The following is a 20,707-nucleotide window of genomic DNA, read 5'->3' on the forward strand; positions in this document are numbered from 1 at the left end:
TATTTATTGATCTGAACAAAAAGTTGTAAGTAAAACGTTTATTTATTAAAATTGTTGTTTGAACGTTTAAAGAATATTTTTAATGGAAATTTCAAATGTGAACATGTTTTGCTGGGCTTTATTATTTTTATAAATTATATTACCGTCATCAGGGATGCCATTTGGTCTGGGGGTGAGATTGGGTCATACAAATTTCAGCATTTTTGATGACTCAATCTCACCCGTCAGACCCATGGTCACCCTTGCCGGTAGCTTAAATGATCAGATTATTGAGGATTTTGTTATTTTGTGAAATAAGCTTGCAAAAAAATATTTTCAGTTGTTTTAACAAAAAAATGGATCCCCAGAAATCCACGGAGTGTTCTCAATTTAAACTTAATTCTGGATTTTTTTCTAGATTTTGAGGTCAGGTCAGGTGAAAATTTTGATCGTCAATCTTTTTCCCAACATCAAAAATAATTGTTTGTGTATTAAGCAAAAATAAAAACTTGTTTTGCTTGAAAAAAGTTTGTTTTTGTTTAGGGTGGTCTAATTTTGGCTTGATTCAGTCATCATGCGAACACGTGCTCAGGTTTTTTTTACATAAAAGGTGCTGTTCATTTTGGCATGATTTACATCTCTACACAAAAAAATCTGATGAAATGTGTTCAAAAATGGATCACATTTCTGAAAATCTCCATATAAAATCCAGTTTCAATGGATTCAATATAAAATCAAGTTTCAATGCAAACTAATAAATTGACGGCTGGAAAACTTTCCTTATTGAGCAATTCTCTGAGATTTCGGTCATTCGATTTTTTGTATTTTTTAATCCGACTGAAACTTTTTTGGTGCCTTCGGTATGCCCAAAGAAGCCATTTTGCATCATTAGTTTGTCCATATAATTTTCCATACAAATTTGGCAGCTGTCCATACAAAAATGATATGTGAAAATTCAAAAATCTGTATCTTTTGAAGGAATTTTTTGTTCGATTTGGTGTCTTCGGCAAAGTTGTAGGACCACACTGGAAAAAATAATACACGGTAAAAAATTTGGTGAATTTTTTATTTAACTTTTTATCACTAAAACTTGATTTACAAAAAAAAACACGATTTGATTTTTTTTATTTTTTGATATGTTTTAGAGGACATAAAATGCCAACTTTTCAGAAATTTCCAGGTTGTGCAAAAAATCTTTGACCGAGTTATGAATTTTTTTTATCAATACTAATTTTTTCAAAAAATCAAAATTTTGATCGCAAAAAATTTTCAACTTCATTTTTTGATGTAAAATCAAATTTGCAATCAAAAAGTTCTTGAGTGAAATTTTGATAAAGTGCACCGTTTTCAAGTTAAACCCATATTTAAGTGACTTTTTTGAAAATAGTCGCTGTTTTTGCCCACTTGCCCACTTTTGGAAAAAAATATTTTTGTAAAGCTGAGAAAATTCTCTATTTTGGTTCTTCGGACTTTGTTGATACGACCTTTAGTTGCTGAGATATTGCAATGCAAAGGTTTAAAAACAGGACAATTGATGTTTTCTATGTCTCACCCAAACAGCCCACCATTTTTCAATGTCGATATCTCAACAATAAATGGTCCGATTTTCAATGTAAAAATATGAAACATTCGTGAAATTTTGCGATCTTTTCGAAAACAATATTTTTAAAATTTTCAAATCAAGACTAACATTTTAAAAGGGCGTAATATTGAATGTTTGGCCTTTTTGAAATGTTAGTCTTGATTTGAAATTTTGAAAATAATGTTTTCGAAAAGATCGGAAAATTTCACAAATGTTTCATATTTTAACATTGAAAATCGGACCATTAGTTGCTGAGATATTGAAAAATGATGGGCTGTTGTGGTGAGACTTAGAAAACATCAATTTTCCTGTTTTTAAACCTTTGCATTGCAATATCTCAGCAACTAAAGGTCGTATCAACAAAGTCGGAAGAAGCAAAATAAAGAGAATTTTCTCAGCTTTTCAAAAATATTTTTTAAAAGTGGGCAAATATGTGCACTTATTTAAAAAAATTAAAAACTGCCACTATTTTGAAAAAAGTTACATAAAAATGGCTATAACTTGAAAACGAAACATCGAAAAATGAAGTTGAAAAATTTTTGCGACCAAAATTTCGATTTTATTTAAATCAGCATTGATTAAAAAATTTATAACTCGGTCAATGATTTTTTGCACACACTGGAAATTTCTGAAAAGTTGGCATTTTATGTCCTCTAAAACATATCAAAAAATAAAAAAATCAAAATAGTGTTTTTTTGTAAATCAAGTTTTAGTGATAAAAAGTTAAATAAAAAAAATCACCAAATTTTTTTACCGTGTATTTTTTTCCAGTGTAGTCCGTATCCATACCTACAACCAAATCGATCAAAACATTCCTTCAAAAGATACAGATTTTTGAATTTTCAAACATCATTTTTGTATGAACAGCTGCCAAATTTGTATGGAAAATTATATTGACAAACTAATGATGCAAAATGGCTTCTTTGGGCATACCGAAGGCACCAAAAACGTTTCAGTCGGATAAAAAATACAAAAATTAAAATTGAAGAAAAAAGACCGATTTCGTAGAGAATTGCTCATAAGACCTATTATGACGGCCATTGAGCTGATGGTCTGAGTACAGTAAGAAACGGTTCGTACTATATAATCAAGCATATCAAAAACTTAAGTAGAAAATAATGCTAGAATTAAAGTAGATTTTATTGCGTTTTCTCAATTCATGAGAATGTGTTTTTTAATGGTCCAATCGAAATCGCAATCGAAATAGCATTTTATTTTATTTGTAAAGTAGCTCCAATTTTATTTTTAAGAAATTAGTGTGATTTTAACCTAAACCCTAAATTGACTCACACTTTAGACCTTCATTTAACCTCACATGACCCCACGTCGAGTATCAAAAAAATCACATCACCAAAGGTCCCAAAGTTCCCAAAAAGCAGTTTAATTTTTGCGATCTTGTTTCGTGAATCCCCAGATCCTAACCGTGTGTTTGTTCGTTGCTCAAGCAGTGTCAGTGTGTTGTTCACTCATGTTTCATTCATTTGAGATGAGTAGAGCAAGCTTTTTTTTTTGCTACTGGTTGGTGACGTCCCTTCGCGAAACACTTTCGGAGAAACAATCAGCTGGGGCGCATTCTAAAGAGACGTAGGAATTTTATCTTTATCGACATGTATTAATTTTTCATTTGATAAGAGATTTCGAATCAATTAAGTAAGAAAAGTTACTTGAATTGAAGCAAAAAAAAGCATATTTATAATGCAATTGTTTTAGGCTGGTACAAATATTTTTAAAAGTTTTTGTCACCCCCCCCCCCTTCAAAATTGGCCCGAAAAATCAGGGGGCAAAAAAACATTTTTACAATAAACTTCAAAATTTCAATGAAAATTCAAGTGCAACCAGCTGGAATCAAACTAAAATACATTCTCCTGCATTTAGAATCATTTTTAGCATGTTTGGGTTTATTAAAAAATCTTAAGATTTTTTGAAAATTTTCGATGTAAAATCTTTTTTTTCGATACAATTTTTGTTTTTGTCAGATCTTAGATTTTTTGAAAACTAATGATTGCAAAACAACTGAACTAGTGTAAAATGCATTTTAAAACACTTTTTTCATTTAAATGTGAAGATTATGGCTTGTTATTTAAATTTTTATATTTTTTTTTTTGCCCCCTTGACCTCGGCCAGGGCCAAGGGACAAAAACTTTTTAAATATTTGCATCGGCCTTAAAGCAATTAAGAAATCGTTTTTATTTATTTTTTATCATGTTATTTATGTTTTTGAATTCAGCCATAGAATTTCATCATATATGATATTTTTTTCTTTAATATTAATTCGAGTTTTTCATAAATGGTCAACTAAGACATTGAAAGCATGAAATTATAAGTAATTCCTGTACATCCCCCCTCCCCACAAGCTTCCAGTATCAAAAGCTGCGATCTGGCTTATCCCCTTCGAACGCAAACCGAAAGTGTTTTCAGAGTGTAGAAGGGAGGGAGGCAAAAGTTTCAACGAGCAACAACAACAGCATCAACAAACAACCACAACAGTATCGAGTATGGAGAGCAAAAACCACAACGAAATTGAACTGTTTTGACATCGAACAGACATTGCTCCCCAGTGGTGGTGGGACGGGGGGTGTTTGGGGCGAGCAGTGTTTGAACTTGAACCAGGACGAATTCAGAAGTGACGAGCTAATTGTTTGGGTTTCGGTTTTTTTTTATTAGCTTGAAAGAAGTGAAATGAAAAGGAAGTCTACATGTTCCAAAATTCATGGTCAAAACGGTACAATTATTTTGGAATCATAAATTATTTTATAAACTTTAAAAGGGATGGAAGGGGGACGTAAGAGCCTTTGTTTTTAATAATCATTTTAAAATTGAATTATGTTTTATAAATTGAGCGAGCTATGGGTGATTCATGTTGAAAAAATGCCACATTCATTGCAAACTGTGAATTTTGAAGGGCACTATTTTTCTTAAGCACTGATAGCATTTGCTGAACCCAAGATATCTTAGGCCTGCATGATTATGTATCTTTATTATAAAACACAATTCTCTTAGACTATTGAACATGAAGGACTCCCTGATTTTTGGTAATGAAAAGCAAAAATAACTTGCATCAGCGTTCATGTTAAGTTATCCAATCGGGCCCAAAATTGAAGTGGGGGTTCCTTGGCCATTAGGGTGACCTACACCGTGTTAGGATGGTCCGTCATTGTCATCGACCAATGATCATACTATTTAAGAAACCATAGTTAACCTAAGAATATATTGGTTTCAGCGATTGTAGTCATTATTTTGTTGATATTAAGCACATCTGGAGAGAACCCAAGTTTGTTAACATTTGAACCAAAAAATGTTTGAAAAAAGTATTCCGAATTTGTGGATTCCATGGGTCAATATTATTCTTTAAAATTTCCTCTTTGAACATTGGGTAATTCTCCACCAACTCACACGAAATCGGAAAAAGTTGCCCCTACCCCTCTTCGATTTTCGTGAAACTTTGCTCTAAGGGGTAATTTTGGTCCCTGATCACGAATCCAAGGTCCATTTTTCGATATCTCGTGACGGTGGGGTGGTGCGACCCCTTTTCATTTTTCTGGTTTTTTACTAAGACACGTTTTTCAGTGATTTGTAGCTCGCAACCGTGAAGAGATAGAAATTTGGTGTCAAAAGGACTTTTGTGTAAAATAAGACGCCCGATTTGATGGCGTACTCAAAATTCCCAAAAAATAAACATATTTTTCATCAAAAAAGTTAAAAAATAGTTTAAAAAAATGCACGAGTCACAACAATCGTCCAAGGGGTCATTCTCATGCAAAATTAGCTGAGCTTTCCGAAAAAATACTTTTTAAAGCACACGATTAAGTTTTAGGGGATAAAAATTCGAAAAACTGGTCAAAAATGGTCAAAATCATAACTTTTTCAAATTTTTTTTTTGTAAAATTCTGATAACTCGTGAAGAATACATGCAAACCTTTAATGTTTGTATATCAAAATTTTTGTTTTTGTCTGCTCTACAACTTTGTAGAATATTGTTACACTCTAAAATGTAACCCTGCAAAGTTAGAAAAAACACGTAATTTTAAAATGAAAAATTTTGTTCTAAATGAAAAAATGACCCTTCTGAGATATTTCAGATTTGAAAAGAACATTAAATTTCCCATAAAATGACATGTCTCACGATTTTTGACAGTTGAGTAACGGGAAATGGCAGTGATTTTAAAACTATTTTTAACGTTTTTTGATGAAAAATATGTTTTTTCGGAATTTTGAGTACGCCATCAAAACTGGCGTCTTATTTTACACAAAAGTCCCTTTGACACCAAATTTCTATCTCTTTACGGTTGCGAGCTACAAATCACTGAAAAACAGGTCTTAGTAAAAAACCAGAAAAATGAAAAGGGGTCTTACCACCCCACCGTCACGAGATATCGAAAAATGGACCTCGGATTCGTGATCAGGGACCAAAATTACCGCTTAAAGCAAAGTTTCACGAAAATCGAAGAGGGGTCGGGGCAACTGCTGTGTGAGTTGGCGAAGACCCCATTATAATTGGTACATTGACAACACATCAGTCAAAAGATAACAGCAAAAACATTTATTAAAATTTAAAAAAAAAGTTTAAAAATTGAATTCCAGTTGTCCAGTTGTTTTGCAATCATTAGTTTCCAAAATATCTAAGTTTTGACGAAAATTTTATGTTTTGCAAAAAAAAAAAAGTTTTTGCGATGCTGTGCTTTGGAATTCCATAAAAATTCAAAGTATTTTTAATCCAGCTCAAACATGCTGAATATGATAATCAATGCAGAAAAATGAATTTTAGATTGATTTCAGTTGATTAGATTTCTACTTTCATTAAAGTTTTGAAATTTAAAAAAAAAAAGTTTTTTGCCTCCTAATTTTCCGGACCAATTTTGAACATAAACATTGAAAAATATTTGCAACGGCCATATTCATTTCTTATAATTAATGCCCATGTTTGCCCACTTTTGAAAAAAAAAAAATTGTTGAAAGGCTTTTGGCTGTCCTTATAAATTGTGTACAAGGTACACGTGTGTGACTGCCAGTTGGATAACGCATGAAAAAATTACCGATCGTTCGAAACCTATATTCTGCAACCTTTCTTTTAGTGTCGAAGAGAGCAAAAGTTAATAGAAATGGTGCAGAATTACCTTTTGAAAAATTACGAAATTACAATATGTCGGACCACACTAACACGGTGTAATGGCAAAAAAAAATACAAGTCATATTATTTTGTCAAAAACCCACACTCCAATTTTGAGCCCGATAGGATAACTTTTCTTTTCGAGTCATGCTGTTTTCGTGTGAAATTACTGTATTTCAATTACTGGTTTTTTTTCAAAAATAGATAGTTTAAAAAAATTAAAGTGCCATTTAAGTGGCAGTGGCGCGAAAAAATACTTTAACTTTTATAATCGAAATATTTTCTTTTTTTCGTTGAATTATTGAAAGCTTTTTAGTTTCATATTGAAAACAATGAGCTCAAAACTACCAAACCAATGTGAGTTTGAGGAGTTTTCAAGGACCATTCATTTTGTTCATTTATCATTATTCAAGTAATTATTGTTACTATCTTTTAAATAGTTATTTGTGGTTTTTAGGTCAGTTTAATTGTGAAATAAGTATTTAACCACACTGCAGATTATAAGACATTGCAATCTGTCTTCTGTAATTTTTATATTAGTGTGTTTCTTATTCTTCCAAAAAACATTTTTTGAAATATTACACTTAGATGGCACACATGAATCAAGCCAGGATAATATATATAATTAAAAAGGCCCACCTGCCCTCTTTTCAACAGGTTTCTATCTAAGATTTTTAAAAGAAAATCTCTCATCTTAAAAGACATACAACAACTCACAGTTTCCCACCTAGAGCATTTATAAAGCAACAATTTACCGCCTGTATAACAATTCCCGTCGACATTTGGGAAACTCTTAACAAAGAAAAACTCGACAATAAACAAACATTCTGTAATGAGAATCTGCTGAAAACTTTGCAGGGGGGAAAATTTATGCTCGGTGTACCGACAAGCCATAGCTGCGGTTACACATCATAAATAACCAACGAGATGAACTTTTGCGGGTTTGCCAGGAGCGAGATCCACATTTTGGTTGAGCAACTTGAAATTAATTGAGTTTTGGAAGATTGTTCGTAGCGTTGTCGAAAGATTTTTAATAAGGTCGAGAATACGATTACTTGCTCGAATAATTAACTTGCTCAAACTGTTCACTTTAATCAATCGACAATCAATCATACAATTCGAGGAAACATTTCCGTTTTTCCACTTCACCAGATTGGCCCTCATTCAATCAACTGGAAACGTAAATTAAATCCAAACATTGGCCCCCCTCGCCAAGTGGATTGACAGAAATGATTAAATGTTCTGCCCAGAACGTGTGTCCGCGTATGTGTGTGCCACACCCGCCCAAAAAGTGACGATAAAAAGGCATCACCATTTGAAACGGTCCTGCGGGGCAATGGTTTCGTTTTCACCGAGGGAAAATGTGAGTGAGTGGAAAAGCCCATTCCGGCGGGCCAGCGAGTATCGCACTTTGGGAAATTAATCAAATCGGGAAAACGTGTTAAGTGTCTCGTGATGAAGCTAGAAAAGACCGCCCCCTCTCGTTTGTGGGGAGGAAAACCACGACCGCACCCTGTTCAGGGGAAGCTTTTGCTTTGCCAACAAGCTCGCACTCACTCACAGAAAGGCAAACGTGGAAAACCGTCATTAAGTATTCAAATGGCGATGGTCTTCATGCATAATGCGCACACACACCCGAGCTAACGTGAGCTGATGTGGTCGTTTGGTTGCGAAGACTTTTGATGTCTTCAAAAAGGATTAAAGCAGCTTTTCTGGGGTGATAAAATGATAAAATGATAAAATGATAAAATGATAAAATGATAAAATGATAAAATGATAAAATGATAAAATGATAAAATGATAAAATGATAAAATGATAAAATGATAAAATGATAAAATGATAAAATGATAAAATGATAAAATGATAAAATGATAAAATGATAAAATGATAAAATGATAAAATGATAAAATGATAAAATGATAAAATGATAAAATGATAAAATGATAAAATGATAAAATGATAAAATGATAAAATGATAAAATGATAAAATGATAAAATGATAAAATGATAAAATGATAAAATGATAAAATGATAAAATGATAAAATGATAAAATGATAAAATGATAAAATGATAAAATGATAAAATGATAAAATGATAAAATGATAAAATGATAAAATGATAAAATGATAAAATGATAAAATGATAAAATGATAAAATGATAAAATGATAAAATGATAAAATGATAAAATGATAAAATGATAAAATGATAAAATGATAAAATGATAAAATGATAAAATGATAAAATGATAAAATGATAAAATGATAAAATGATAAAATGATAAAATGATAAAATGATAAAATGATAAAATGATAAAATGATAAAATGATAAAATGATAAAATGATAAAATGATAAAATGATAAAATGATAAAATGATAAAATGATAAAATGATAAAATGATAAAATGATAAAATGATAAAATGATAAAATGATAAAATGATAAAATGATAAAATGATAAAATGATAAAATGATAAAATGATAAAATGATAAAATGATAAAATGATGCTTTAAAGTTCTCATTTCGGTATAAATGCAAAAATCAATATTATACAATAACGAAAATTCAAAACAAGCCTTTGCATTGTTCTTTCAAAAGCAATTTTACATTCAAAAGATGTTTAAAAATATATAAAAAAAAATTAAAAATATTTTAGAAGTACTTAAAAGTTTTTTAAAAGTATTTTAAAAGTATTTTAAAAGTATTTTAAAAGTATTTTAAAAGTATTTTAAAAGTATTTTTAAAGTATTTAAAAAGTATTTAAAAAATATGTTAGAACTAGTTTAAATTTTTTTTAAAGCATTTTAAAAGTATATTAAAGGTATTTTAAAAGTATATAAATTCCTCTTTTTCAATTCCTTTTCCCTTGCAATTTAAGCAATTTTATTTCCTATTTTTTCTTACTTTTGGTATCTCTATTGTAACAAGCAATAATTGTTTCAAAATGGATTTTGATGTAACACACAGCTGAAAGGAATTCTAAAACTCTTTCATGTTCACGAACGATAGACGATAGACAATGAAAAAAGTATTTTAAAAGTTTTTTTAATGTTGTTTTAACAAGTTTCTAGAGAAATTTTAATGCAATTTCAAATAAATTTGACAGTCATCTAAAATCTATTGAAAAATTATAAAATGTTTTTTTTTTTGCTTTGTTTCATAACTATTTAAAAAATATTCCAGACTTTGTTTTTTTTCCAAAGATATTTCAAAGTAAATTTGAAAGCAATATTAAAGTTAATAATTTAAACTTTGCTTTAAACTCATTTCAAGGTTTTCTGATATTATTTTTCAAGTTATTTTGCAGTTTTTTAAAAACATTTTTAATTTTATCAATGAAAGGCTATTTTGTAGTTAATTTATACTAACAAAATGATAAATGAAATCATATCATTCTAAGAAACCCTCAACTTTAATTCCTAAATTCACCAGCAAACACCTCGTCAGCACCGTGTTCGCAGTCAAAGCATGCTTCCTTTTCAAAAGAATCGGATTAATTTCCCTCATAGAATATTCATTAGCCGCTGCTTGCTGAACACAAATCGACGATCAGCAGCGTGGTGACAAGACAGAGCGGTGTTCTTAAGAGCGTGACTCTTCCAGTTGTTGGTCTTTTAGCTACTAGGTGTTCCAAAAGGCTGGCAAAGGCTGAGGCCACGGAGGATACCAAAAGCTGTTTAAGAAATTGCTTTGTTTTGATGATTTTGATTTAGTTCAGGGAAGAAAATTTTAACACAAATCAATCTAAAAAAAGATCTATGTAAGTTAAAAGACTTAGTAATAAATTTTCTAAATTTTAAAAAATATAAAAATAAAAGACGTTTAAATTTGCCACAAAAAGAAACTTTTCCCATCACTGACCCCTAATCACTTAATCGGCTTGCGTTTAGCACGTAAAACACGGAGAACACAGATCACAGATGAAAGTGTCGAAGATAAAGTTTGCATGCAAAACCCGTTCCCGTTTGGTCGGTTCGTTCCTTTCGTCTATCTTAATGGGCGTTTAATAAGTAAACAGCTGGGCTCTGGTATTGGGGCTCGTAAATTTTGGCCTGCCTGACAGCAAAAGAGGCTGTTGATTGTGTGCCCTTTCAGGTTCTATGACATCGGAAACTTGTCTGGAAGGTGTCGAAAGCAGGCGTTCTAATGGCGGAACTAATTGGGATAAATTGAGGTCGTCACTTGAACAAGTTTTAGTGTTGGTTGTTTGTTTAGCAAGAAAATTTTGCATGAATTCCAAATTCATATCTGAGCAGCTTTATAGGATTTCACATTTTCATTCCAGAATCATTAATCAAACAATTTAACAATTTACCAATAATTTACCAATTGAACAACTGAACAATTGAACAATTGAACAATTGAACAAATTAACAATTTAACAATTTAACAATTTAACAATTTAACAATTTAACAATTTAACAATTTAACAATTGAACAATTGAACAATTGAACAAATTAACAATTTAACAATTTAACAATTTAACAATTTAACAATTTAACAATTTAACAATTTAACAATTTAACAATTTAACAATTTAACAATTTAACAATTTAACAATTTAACAATTTAACAATTTAACAATTTAACAATTTAACAATTTAACAATTTAACAATTTAACAATTTAACAATTTAACAATTTAACAATTTAACAATTTAACAATTTAACAATTTAACAATTTAACAATTTAACAATTTAACAATTTAACAATTTAACAATTTAACAATTTAACAATTTAACAATTTAACAATTTAACAATTTAACAATTTAACAATTTAACAATTTAACAATTTAACAATTTAACAATTTAACAATTTAACAATTTAACAATTGAACAATTTAACAATTTAACAATTTAACAATTTAACAATTTAACAATTTAACAATTTAACAATTTAACAATTTAACAATTTAACAATTTAACAATTTAACAATTTAACAATTTAACAATTTAACAATTTAACAATTTAACAATTTTACAATTTTACAATTTTACAATTTAACAATTTAACAATTTAACAATTTAACAATTTAACAATTTAACAATTTAACAATTTAACAATTTAACAATTTAACAATTTAACAATTTAACAATTTAACAATTTAACAATTTAACAATTTAACAATTTAACAATTTAACAATTTAACAATTTAACAATTTAACAATTTAACAATTTAACAATTTAACAATTTAACAATTTAACAATTTAACAATTTAACAATTTAACAATTTAACAATTTAACAATTTAACAATTTAACAATTTAACAATTTAACAATTTAACAATTTAACAATTTAACAATTTAACAATTTAACAATTTTACAATTTTACAATTTAACAATTTAACAAAGTTTTAGTGTTGGTTGTTTGTTTAGCAAGAAAATTTTGCATGAATTCCAAATTCATATCTGAGCAGCTTTATAGGATTTCACATTTTCATTCCAGAATCATTAATCAAACAATTTAACAATTTACCAATAATTTACCAATTGAACAACTGAACAATTGAACAATTGAACAATTGAACAAATTAACAATTTAACAATTTAACAATTTAACAATTTAACAATTTAACAATTTAACAATTTAACAATTTAACAATTTAACAATTTAACAATTTAACAATTTAACAATTTAAAAATTTAACAATTTAACAATTTTACAATTTAACAATTTAACAATTTAACAATTTAACAATTTAACAATTTAACAATTTAACAATTTAACAATTTAACAATTTAACAATTTAACAATTTAACAATTTAACAATTTAACAATTTAACAATTTTACAATTTAACAATTTAACAATTTAACAATTTAACAATTGAACAATTTAACAATTTAACAATTTAACAATTTAACAATTTAACAATTTAACAATTTAACAATTTAACAATTTAACAATTTAACAATTTAACAATTTAACAATTGAACAATTTAACAATTTAACAATTTAACAATTTAACAATTTAACAATTTAACAATTTAACAATTTAACAATTTAACAATTTAACAATTTAACAATTTAACAATTTAACAATTTAACAATTTAACAATTTAACAATTTAACAATTTAACAATTTAACAATTTAACAATTTAACAATTTAACAATTTAACAATTTAACAATTTAACAATTTAACAATTTAACAATTTAACAATTTAACAATTTAACAATTTAACAATTTAACAATTTAACAATTTAACAATTTAACAATTTAACAATTTAACAATTTAACAATTTAACAATTTAACAATTTAACAATTTAACAATTTAACAATTTAACAATTTAACAATTTAACAATTTAACAATTTAACAATTTAACAATTTAACAATTTAACAATTTAACAATTTAACAATTTAACAATTTAACAATTTAACAATTTTACAATTTAACAATTTAACAATTTAACAATTTAACAATTTAACAATTTAACAATTTAACAATTTAACAATTTAACAATTTAACAATTTAACAATTTAACAATTTAACAATTTAACAATTTAACAATTTAACAATTTAACAATTTAACAATTTAACAATTTAACAATTTAACAATTTAACAATTTAACAATTTAACAATTTAACAATTTAACAATTTAACAATTTAACAATTTAACAATTTAACAATTTAACAATTTAACAATTTAACAATTTAACAATTTAACAATTTAACAATTTAACAATTTAACAATTTAACAATTTAACAATTTAACAATTTAACAATTTAACAATTTAACAATTTAACAATTTTACAATTTTACAATTTAACAATTTAACAATTTAACAATTTAACAATTTATCAATTTAACAATTTAACAATTTAACAATTTAACAATTTAACAATTTAACAATTTAACAATCTAACAATCTAACAATTTAACAATTTAACAATTTAACAATTTAACAATTTAACAATTTAACAATTTAACAATTTAACAATTTAACAATTTAACAATTTAACAATTTAACAATTTAACAATTTAACAATTTAACAATTTAACAATTTAACAATTTAACAATTTAACAATTTAACAATTTAACAATTTAACAATTTAACAATTTAACAATTTAACAATTTAACAATTTAACAATTTAACAATTTAACAATATAACAATTTAACAATTTAACAATTTAACAATTTAACAATTTAACAATTTAACAATTTAACAATTTAACAATTTAACAATTTAACAATTTAACAATTTAACAATTTAACAATTTAACAATTTAACAATTTAACAATTTAACAATTTAACAATTTAACAATTTAACAATTTAACAATTTAACAATTTAACAATTTAACAATTTAACAATTTAACAATTTAACAATTTAACAATTTAACAATTTAACAATTTAACAATTTAACAATTTAACAATTTAACAATTTAACAATTTAACAATTTAACAATTTAACAATTTAACAATTTAACAATTTAACAATTTAACAATTTAACAATTTAACAATTTAACAATTTAACAATTTAACAATTTAACAATTTAACAATTTAACAATTTAAAAATTTAACAATTTAACAATTTAACATTTATTAAAAATTTCTTTCCCACATGGAACTGATTATCGTTATTTTTAATTTACTAAAAAACATCATTTTCTAAAAAGTTTAAGAAAATTTCGTAAAACTGATTACTACATGTTCAAAGTCATTTGGGTCATGACAACTATACATGCTGGCCATCAATATACAGAAACTTAACTGCTCTCAAAGTTGTAACGGTTACTGAAGTAACGTCCCCAAGTAACTTTTTTTTTCCAGGAGTTCTACAAGAGCTCTTCAAGATAGCTACAGCATAGCAGTTTGGACCGCGGTAGAATAAAATTCTCTTTAAAACTTCTTCAGGAGTTTGGAAGAGTACTTGAAGAGAGTTTTATCCTATCGCGGTCCAAACTGCTATGCTGTAGCTATCTTGAAGAGCTTTTGTAGAACTCCTGGAAAAAAAATGTTACTTGGGTCAGCAAGTCACATCATCAGACACGTTACACAATAAACGCATGCATTGCACGTTCGTACACTGCTGTGGCACAGATATAGCTAGTTCCAGAAACACTTGGAAAGCATCCAGGCAGGGCAAACATTCGTCATGATTTCAGCGCGGGATTCGCTTTCCGTATCACCGCCGTCAGTAATCAGGGCACGGTACTTCATTAGTTGGCAAGCCAAGTACAGAATGCAGCGACCAGGCCACGAATCCAACACGGCTTAGCCCTCAACGCAAATATTACCATTCCTATTAATTTCCGATTTGTCCTCTCTTCCTCTCGCTTTCCCAGGAGTGGCCACTCCAGATCAAATACGTCCAGCTCCGGGACGCCGGCCTGTACGAGTGCCAGGTCTCGACGCACCCACCGACGTCGATATTTGTCCAGCTGGACGTTGTCGGTAAGTGGGACGCGCGGCTCGTTAGTCAGATTCCATACAATAACCAAAGTGCCTGTACTTTACAGAAGCGAAAGCGGAGATTTTCGGCCCCTCGGAGAAGTATCTGAAGCCGGGTTCGACGCTGCGGCTTACGTGCCGGGTTGTCAAGAGCAACGAACCGCCGCTGTACATCTTCTGGTACCACAACAACCGGATGATCAACTACGATGTCCACCGGGGCGTAAACGTGTCCACCGAGGCCGGTAAGATGAGCTATTGGAATTACGCCCGCTTTCCAGATATTGATTCAAAAGTACCCTCAAAACCTCTAATGTAATGTTCTTAACGTATCCTTCCCTTCTGGTAGATAACCGCTACTCGGAGCTGGTGATAACGCACACCAACACGCTCAACTCGGGCAACTACTCGTGTGTGTCGAACAACGCAGTCGCGGCGTCCACGCTGGTGCACATCCTGAACGGTAAGTGACATTTAACGTTTTTCAAAAGCGGTCCAAATGATTAGGCAAAACAAGTTCAAGTGAAAATTCTATGACATTTTATCTTTTTCATCAACATCTCCTTTTGATACTCTATGTCTACATTAGGGTGCCCGGAAAAAGCGGAAAACGGATTGTTTTGGGTTATTTTGAGAAAAAATTGATTAAGATCAACCCATTGATATCCGAGCCTCAAGTTGGTGAAAAACATGTTTTTCTTACAAAAATTACTTTGTTATCGCGAATAACATTTGAGGATCGAGTTTCACAGCTATGGTACGTTGGACAAAGTTGCAGAACATTAAATCTTCAATGAGAATCGCACCGACAAAACTTTTGGAAAATTGGGTTTTTCATGCATTTTTTTTTGGATTTCTTCCATACAAACTCACCTTCGAGCATCAATCAGTAAATATTCACTAGGGTGGCAGGGGAAATAGAATATTTTGGAAAATGTTAAGAGGTATCCCTGGGTTTAATTTTATAAGTTAAAATAAGTAACTGTGCCAATTTTGCGCCAAAACGGTTAAGGTATAAGGGTCGCTATTGATCGTTGAAGTTTGTATGGGAAATTTCGGATCATTGTCTAGTGTGTCAAGTGTGAGATTTTTATGTAAAATGTTATGGCAAACAACTTTGTTGAAGGCCGCAGTTAATCTAGACGAGTTATTAGCGATTTAACGAAGACTTTTGTCGACGCGCCTATACTTTTAGAGGTACAGTCACACCTCTTTTTACGCGACCTTGTTGTTGCGTGATTTTTTTTTAAAGCGAGGAATTCAAAATAACGCAAACCGATTTTTCGCGGTCGGTAGTCGGTCGGTCGGGATATCTTCCTGTTCAACGGGGACTTAAATCGGGGTGTTCACCATCGGTAGTTTCAGTGAAAAACGGATACTCTGCATCATTTTGGGATTATCTGGACCACTACGAACTTCCGAACGTTACGAATTGAAGATCTATCTGTTCAAGGGGTGTCTGTATCGGTGTATTCACCATCGATATAGCTTCAGGTTACAGATTTTCGAATATTAAAGTACCATTTTTGTATGAACAGCTGAGCAACTCTCTACGAAATCGGCCGATTTCGACCATTTTTATTTTTTCTATTTTTTGATTTGGCTCAAACTTTGTGGGGGCCTTCCCTATGACCAAATAAGCTATTTTGTGTCATTGGTTCACCCATACAAGTCTCCATACAATTTTGGCAGCTGTCTATACAAAAATGGTATGTAAATATTCAAACAGCTGTAACTTTTGAGTGAATTTTCTGATCAATTTGGTGTCTTCGGCAAAGTTGTAGTAGGTATTGTTGAGGACTTTTGAGAAAAAAATAGGTACACGGAAAAAAATTTTTGCAGATTTTTTAATCAACTTTTTTTTCACTAAAACTCAATTTCCCAAAATACGGATTTTTTGATTTTCGAGATTTTTTGATATGTTTAAGGGGACAAAAATCCGCAACTTTTGAGCTATAGAGAAGCATGGTCAAAAAATCTGACGCCGAGTTATGATTTTTTTTTAATAGTGATTTTTGGAAATAATCGAAGTTTCATGCAAAAACAAGTTTGACATTATTTTTTAATGCAAAATTGAATTTGCAATCGAAAAGTACTGTACAGAATTTTTGATAAAGTGCTCCGTTTTCAAGATATAGCCACCGAAAGTTTGATTTTAGCGAAATATTTGCAGTTTTTCAATTTTTAAAAATAGTGACCATGAGTGACCATTTCTAAAAATATTTTTTTTTGAAAAGTTCAGAAAATTTGCTATAAAATTGTCTAAGAGACATTGAAGATTGGACATCGGGTTGCTGAGATAGAGCCGCTTTAAGAAAAAGAAACACGAAAATTGAAGTTTTCTAAATCTCACCAAAACAACCCACCATTTTCTAATTGCCATATCTCAGCAAATAAATGTCCGATTTTCAATTTTAATACATGAAACATTCCTGAAATTTTCCGATCTTTCCGAAAAAAATATTTTGATATTCAATTTTTGGCCCTTTTTAAATGTTAGTCTTAATTTAAAAAACGGAACCGGAACGGATCTTTAAGATTTTTAGGTCGGTAACCGGTCACGCGCTGGAAAAAAAAAAACAACATTTGTTCAAAACTGTGTCCAGCGAATTGTTTCCCAAAACCAGCACAATAATCTACTGGTAGATTTTGGTGCCCTGCCGCTTTTTCCAAACTAGCGAGAAAATTTTCTGATTCTAGCAAAACTGATCCCCCAAACAGCGACATTTTTCACCAAACCAGTGTTTTTTTTCATTGGTTTGGTAGAATTTCATCGGTTTCCAAACCAGCGAAAAAAATTAGCGATTCTAGGTAATTTTTGTGCAGGCTGAGAAATTAGCGACATTTTTCGCTAGTTTTAGCGAACTTTATCGCGATTTGGCGATGGATCCCCTTTCCGTGTTGAAAAAAATATTTTTGAATAGCTGAAACAATTCTCTGTGTTTTGAACTTTGTTGATATGACCCTTTGTTGTTGAGATATTGCCATGTAAAGATTAAAAAACAGAAAAATTGATGTTTTCTTAGTCTCACCCAAACAACCCACCATTTTCTAATGTCGATATCTCAGCAACTTATGGTCCGATTTACAATCTTAATAAATTAAACATTCTTGAAACATTCCGATTTTGCAGAAAACAATGATTTTTTTTTATCAAGACTACCGTTTCAATGGGGCATCTTTCCGTCCTGGAAAATCATTTCAACGTGCGAAAATTCGATTAATTGTCCTCTGTATAGCTTTCTAGGAATCGGAATAATCAAAATTATTGAGGTATGGTGATGATCGAGTGTTTTTAAATCGGTTGCCCTCGTTTCATCAGCAATCATCACTGTCGAAAGTGTTGACAAGCTGCAATTGAAGGATAATTATATGCTCACTGGGATGAGAACAAACACTATTGAAAAACATATCGAATCGAGTTGCAAAACGAATGATCATTTTCGTTTTTCTTCCTTCCAGGTGAAAACCCGGCAGCGATGCAGCACGGCGACCACGGTAACGGCGTCCTGGTGGCGGTCCAGTACCGGCTGCTGCTCGGGACGATTGTAACATATCAGGTCATCAATCGGTTGCTTTGTGCACGTCATTAATGGCAGTTGTGTATAAAGGTACGAAAAAGTTATTGAATTCAGCTAGACAAAATTGCACAGAATGCGAGGAAAAGTAAGATTATGGTAGACTGAGAGGGTGGAAAAATGATGAAAATTGTGGGAAGAAAAAAACATTGAAAGGTGCTGTATTTCTAGCAATCTGGTCAAGAGAACTGATGATTGGATACTGAGTAAGTATGTTGCAGGATACATTTGAAGGATTAGAATTTGTTTGGGATTAAGAATTCGAAACTAAAATTATAACAGTTTCTTTGAAATAATTTGAAATTCAAAATTTTGTTTTAATTTGGTGAAGAAACGTATTTTGAACTTTTTTTTCTCATGAAAGTTTTGTATGAAAATAATTTTATTTTTTCAGTTGTTAGTAATGAATCGAATCGTGATGTAAATATAGGGTTAAGTATGAATTAGACTAGAAAACCAAAATCATGTAGTATAACCGATCTAGAATGTGACAAGTTGAATCTGGTACATCAAACTAGAAGAAAAAAAACACACTCACAGAAACTCTTACTCAGCCCACTGGAAGAGACAACCTAGCTAAATAAATTATAACTTAAATTCCATTTCATCCCCATTTTGAAAAGAAAAGTCAAACAAAAACTATTCACAACCAATCAATCATCGTTCATCCCTGTCCTTTTCTGGAAAATCAAAACTGTTAACTACTAATAGATGGATGCTGTAACTAAACCACAGAAAATTAAAGTTGAAGGAAATCTCCTTTGGTGGTGGATTTTAACTTTGACCTCAAAACTGTCAAAATTAAAATCCACACCCATGATTTCTCTACCCAGAAACCTACAGTTAGATTTAGTGTGTAGCGATGATTATGGAGAAATTCTGACCCACAAAACCAACTGAACAAAAAAAACTATGTATGTCGAAGAAAGCAAACATTTTTGTAATATCATTTGTACGCGGTGTAATTTTTGTAAAACTTTTCTCCTCTACCCAGTGCGCATCAACTTGGAACAAAGCGAACAAAAAAAAAATAGAGTCAGTCAACTCCGTTGAACCCAGCAAACCATACTGATTACGTAAAGTGGAACATCCGAAACAAAAACCGAGCAGCGTAATTGGGTTTTGTTTCAACCTCTGGGAGAAGTTGAACAAAGCCAATCCAACCAAAACATACAAAAACTGGCGCATAGAATGGTTAAAAATTCAACATAAATGTAAAGTTGTAAATACAAAAGTGTGTCAGTAAAAACAGTAAAAAATCAAAAAACCAAAAAAACCAATCAGAAAAAATGTGTCACTTGCAGCGCAAAATGTTTACCCCCCTTTTTCCTCTCTCCCCCGAAACCAACAAGAGCAGCAGTAATTGAAAAAAAAGGAAAACCAAACATCAAAACCGGAACAAAAACAAACTGAGACAAAAGCAAAACAAAAAGAAAACAATCGCGTGTGTTGAATGAGATCTATTGAAACGTTAAAAGCGGTCACAAATTACGAAACGCAAAGTGCAACCTGAACAAGAAAAAAAAAAGGATAAACATCACACAAATGAAACGTAGTTTATACGCAAAATAATGTGCACAGAACAAACACAAACACACACACACACACAGAACTCGGTTTATTAAGAAATATATTTGGATTAAAAAATAAACAACCGGGTGCGTGTTTTTCACTGTACCGTGCGTCAATGTTGACCATCCCGCGAGGTTTCCACGAGCTTTCCAGCGAATTTCAACACTTTCCGAACCATGGTTGAACCGGGTTGATGACCTAATGGCCAGCACAGCAGGGCTGTGTGAGTAACGGTAAGTAAATGAGGTGGGAGGGTTGGAAATATTATGCGAAAAATAAAATTGCAAACGCATTCCGACTGCTTCACCGTGAAATCCAATTTGTTCTGGAGCTGTGGAAGTGAGCTGAATGGGTATATATTTTCAGAATTGCAGGTGTGCTAACAGAAATGTAGAAAAAAAAAACCTCGCCCGCTGTGAAGGGGATTTTGTTCTTCTTTAGAAAAGATGCAATGTTCGTTGTATTACGTACTGCTGGTTA

At 30.4% G+C, this 20,707-nt stretch overlaps 1 protein-coding gene across 1 annotated transcript in view; it reads left to right on the plus strand.

Annotated features, from left to right (window-relative positions):
• Positions 1 to 20,302, plus strand: part of LOC6040847 — a 135,571-nt gene extending 115,269 nt beyond the window's left edge. The window contains exons 5-8 of the mRNA XM_038255515.1: positions 14,972 to 15,080; positions 15,146 to 15,322; positions 15,427 to 15,540; positions 18,540 to 20,302. Coding sequence (XP_038111443.1) covers positions 14,972 to 15,080; positions 15,146 to 15,322; positions 15,427 to 15,540; positions 18,540 to 18,670 — 531 coding nt within the window. The 3' untranslated portion in view covers positions 18,671 to 20,302. The remainder of the gene's footprint in view (positions 1 to 14,971; positions 15,081 to 15,145; positions 15,323 to 15,426; positions 15,541 to 18,539) is intronic.
• Positions 20,303 to 20,707: the final 405 nt, after the last annotated feature.

Source organism: Culex quinquefasciatus, chromosome 2 (assembly GCF_015732765.1).
Source record: "Culex quinquefasciatus strain JHB chromosome 2, VPISU_Cqui_1.0_pri_paternal, whole genome shotgun sequence".
NCBI lineage: Eukaryota > Metazoa > Arthropoda > Insecta > Diptera > Culicidae > Culex > Culex quinquefasciatus.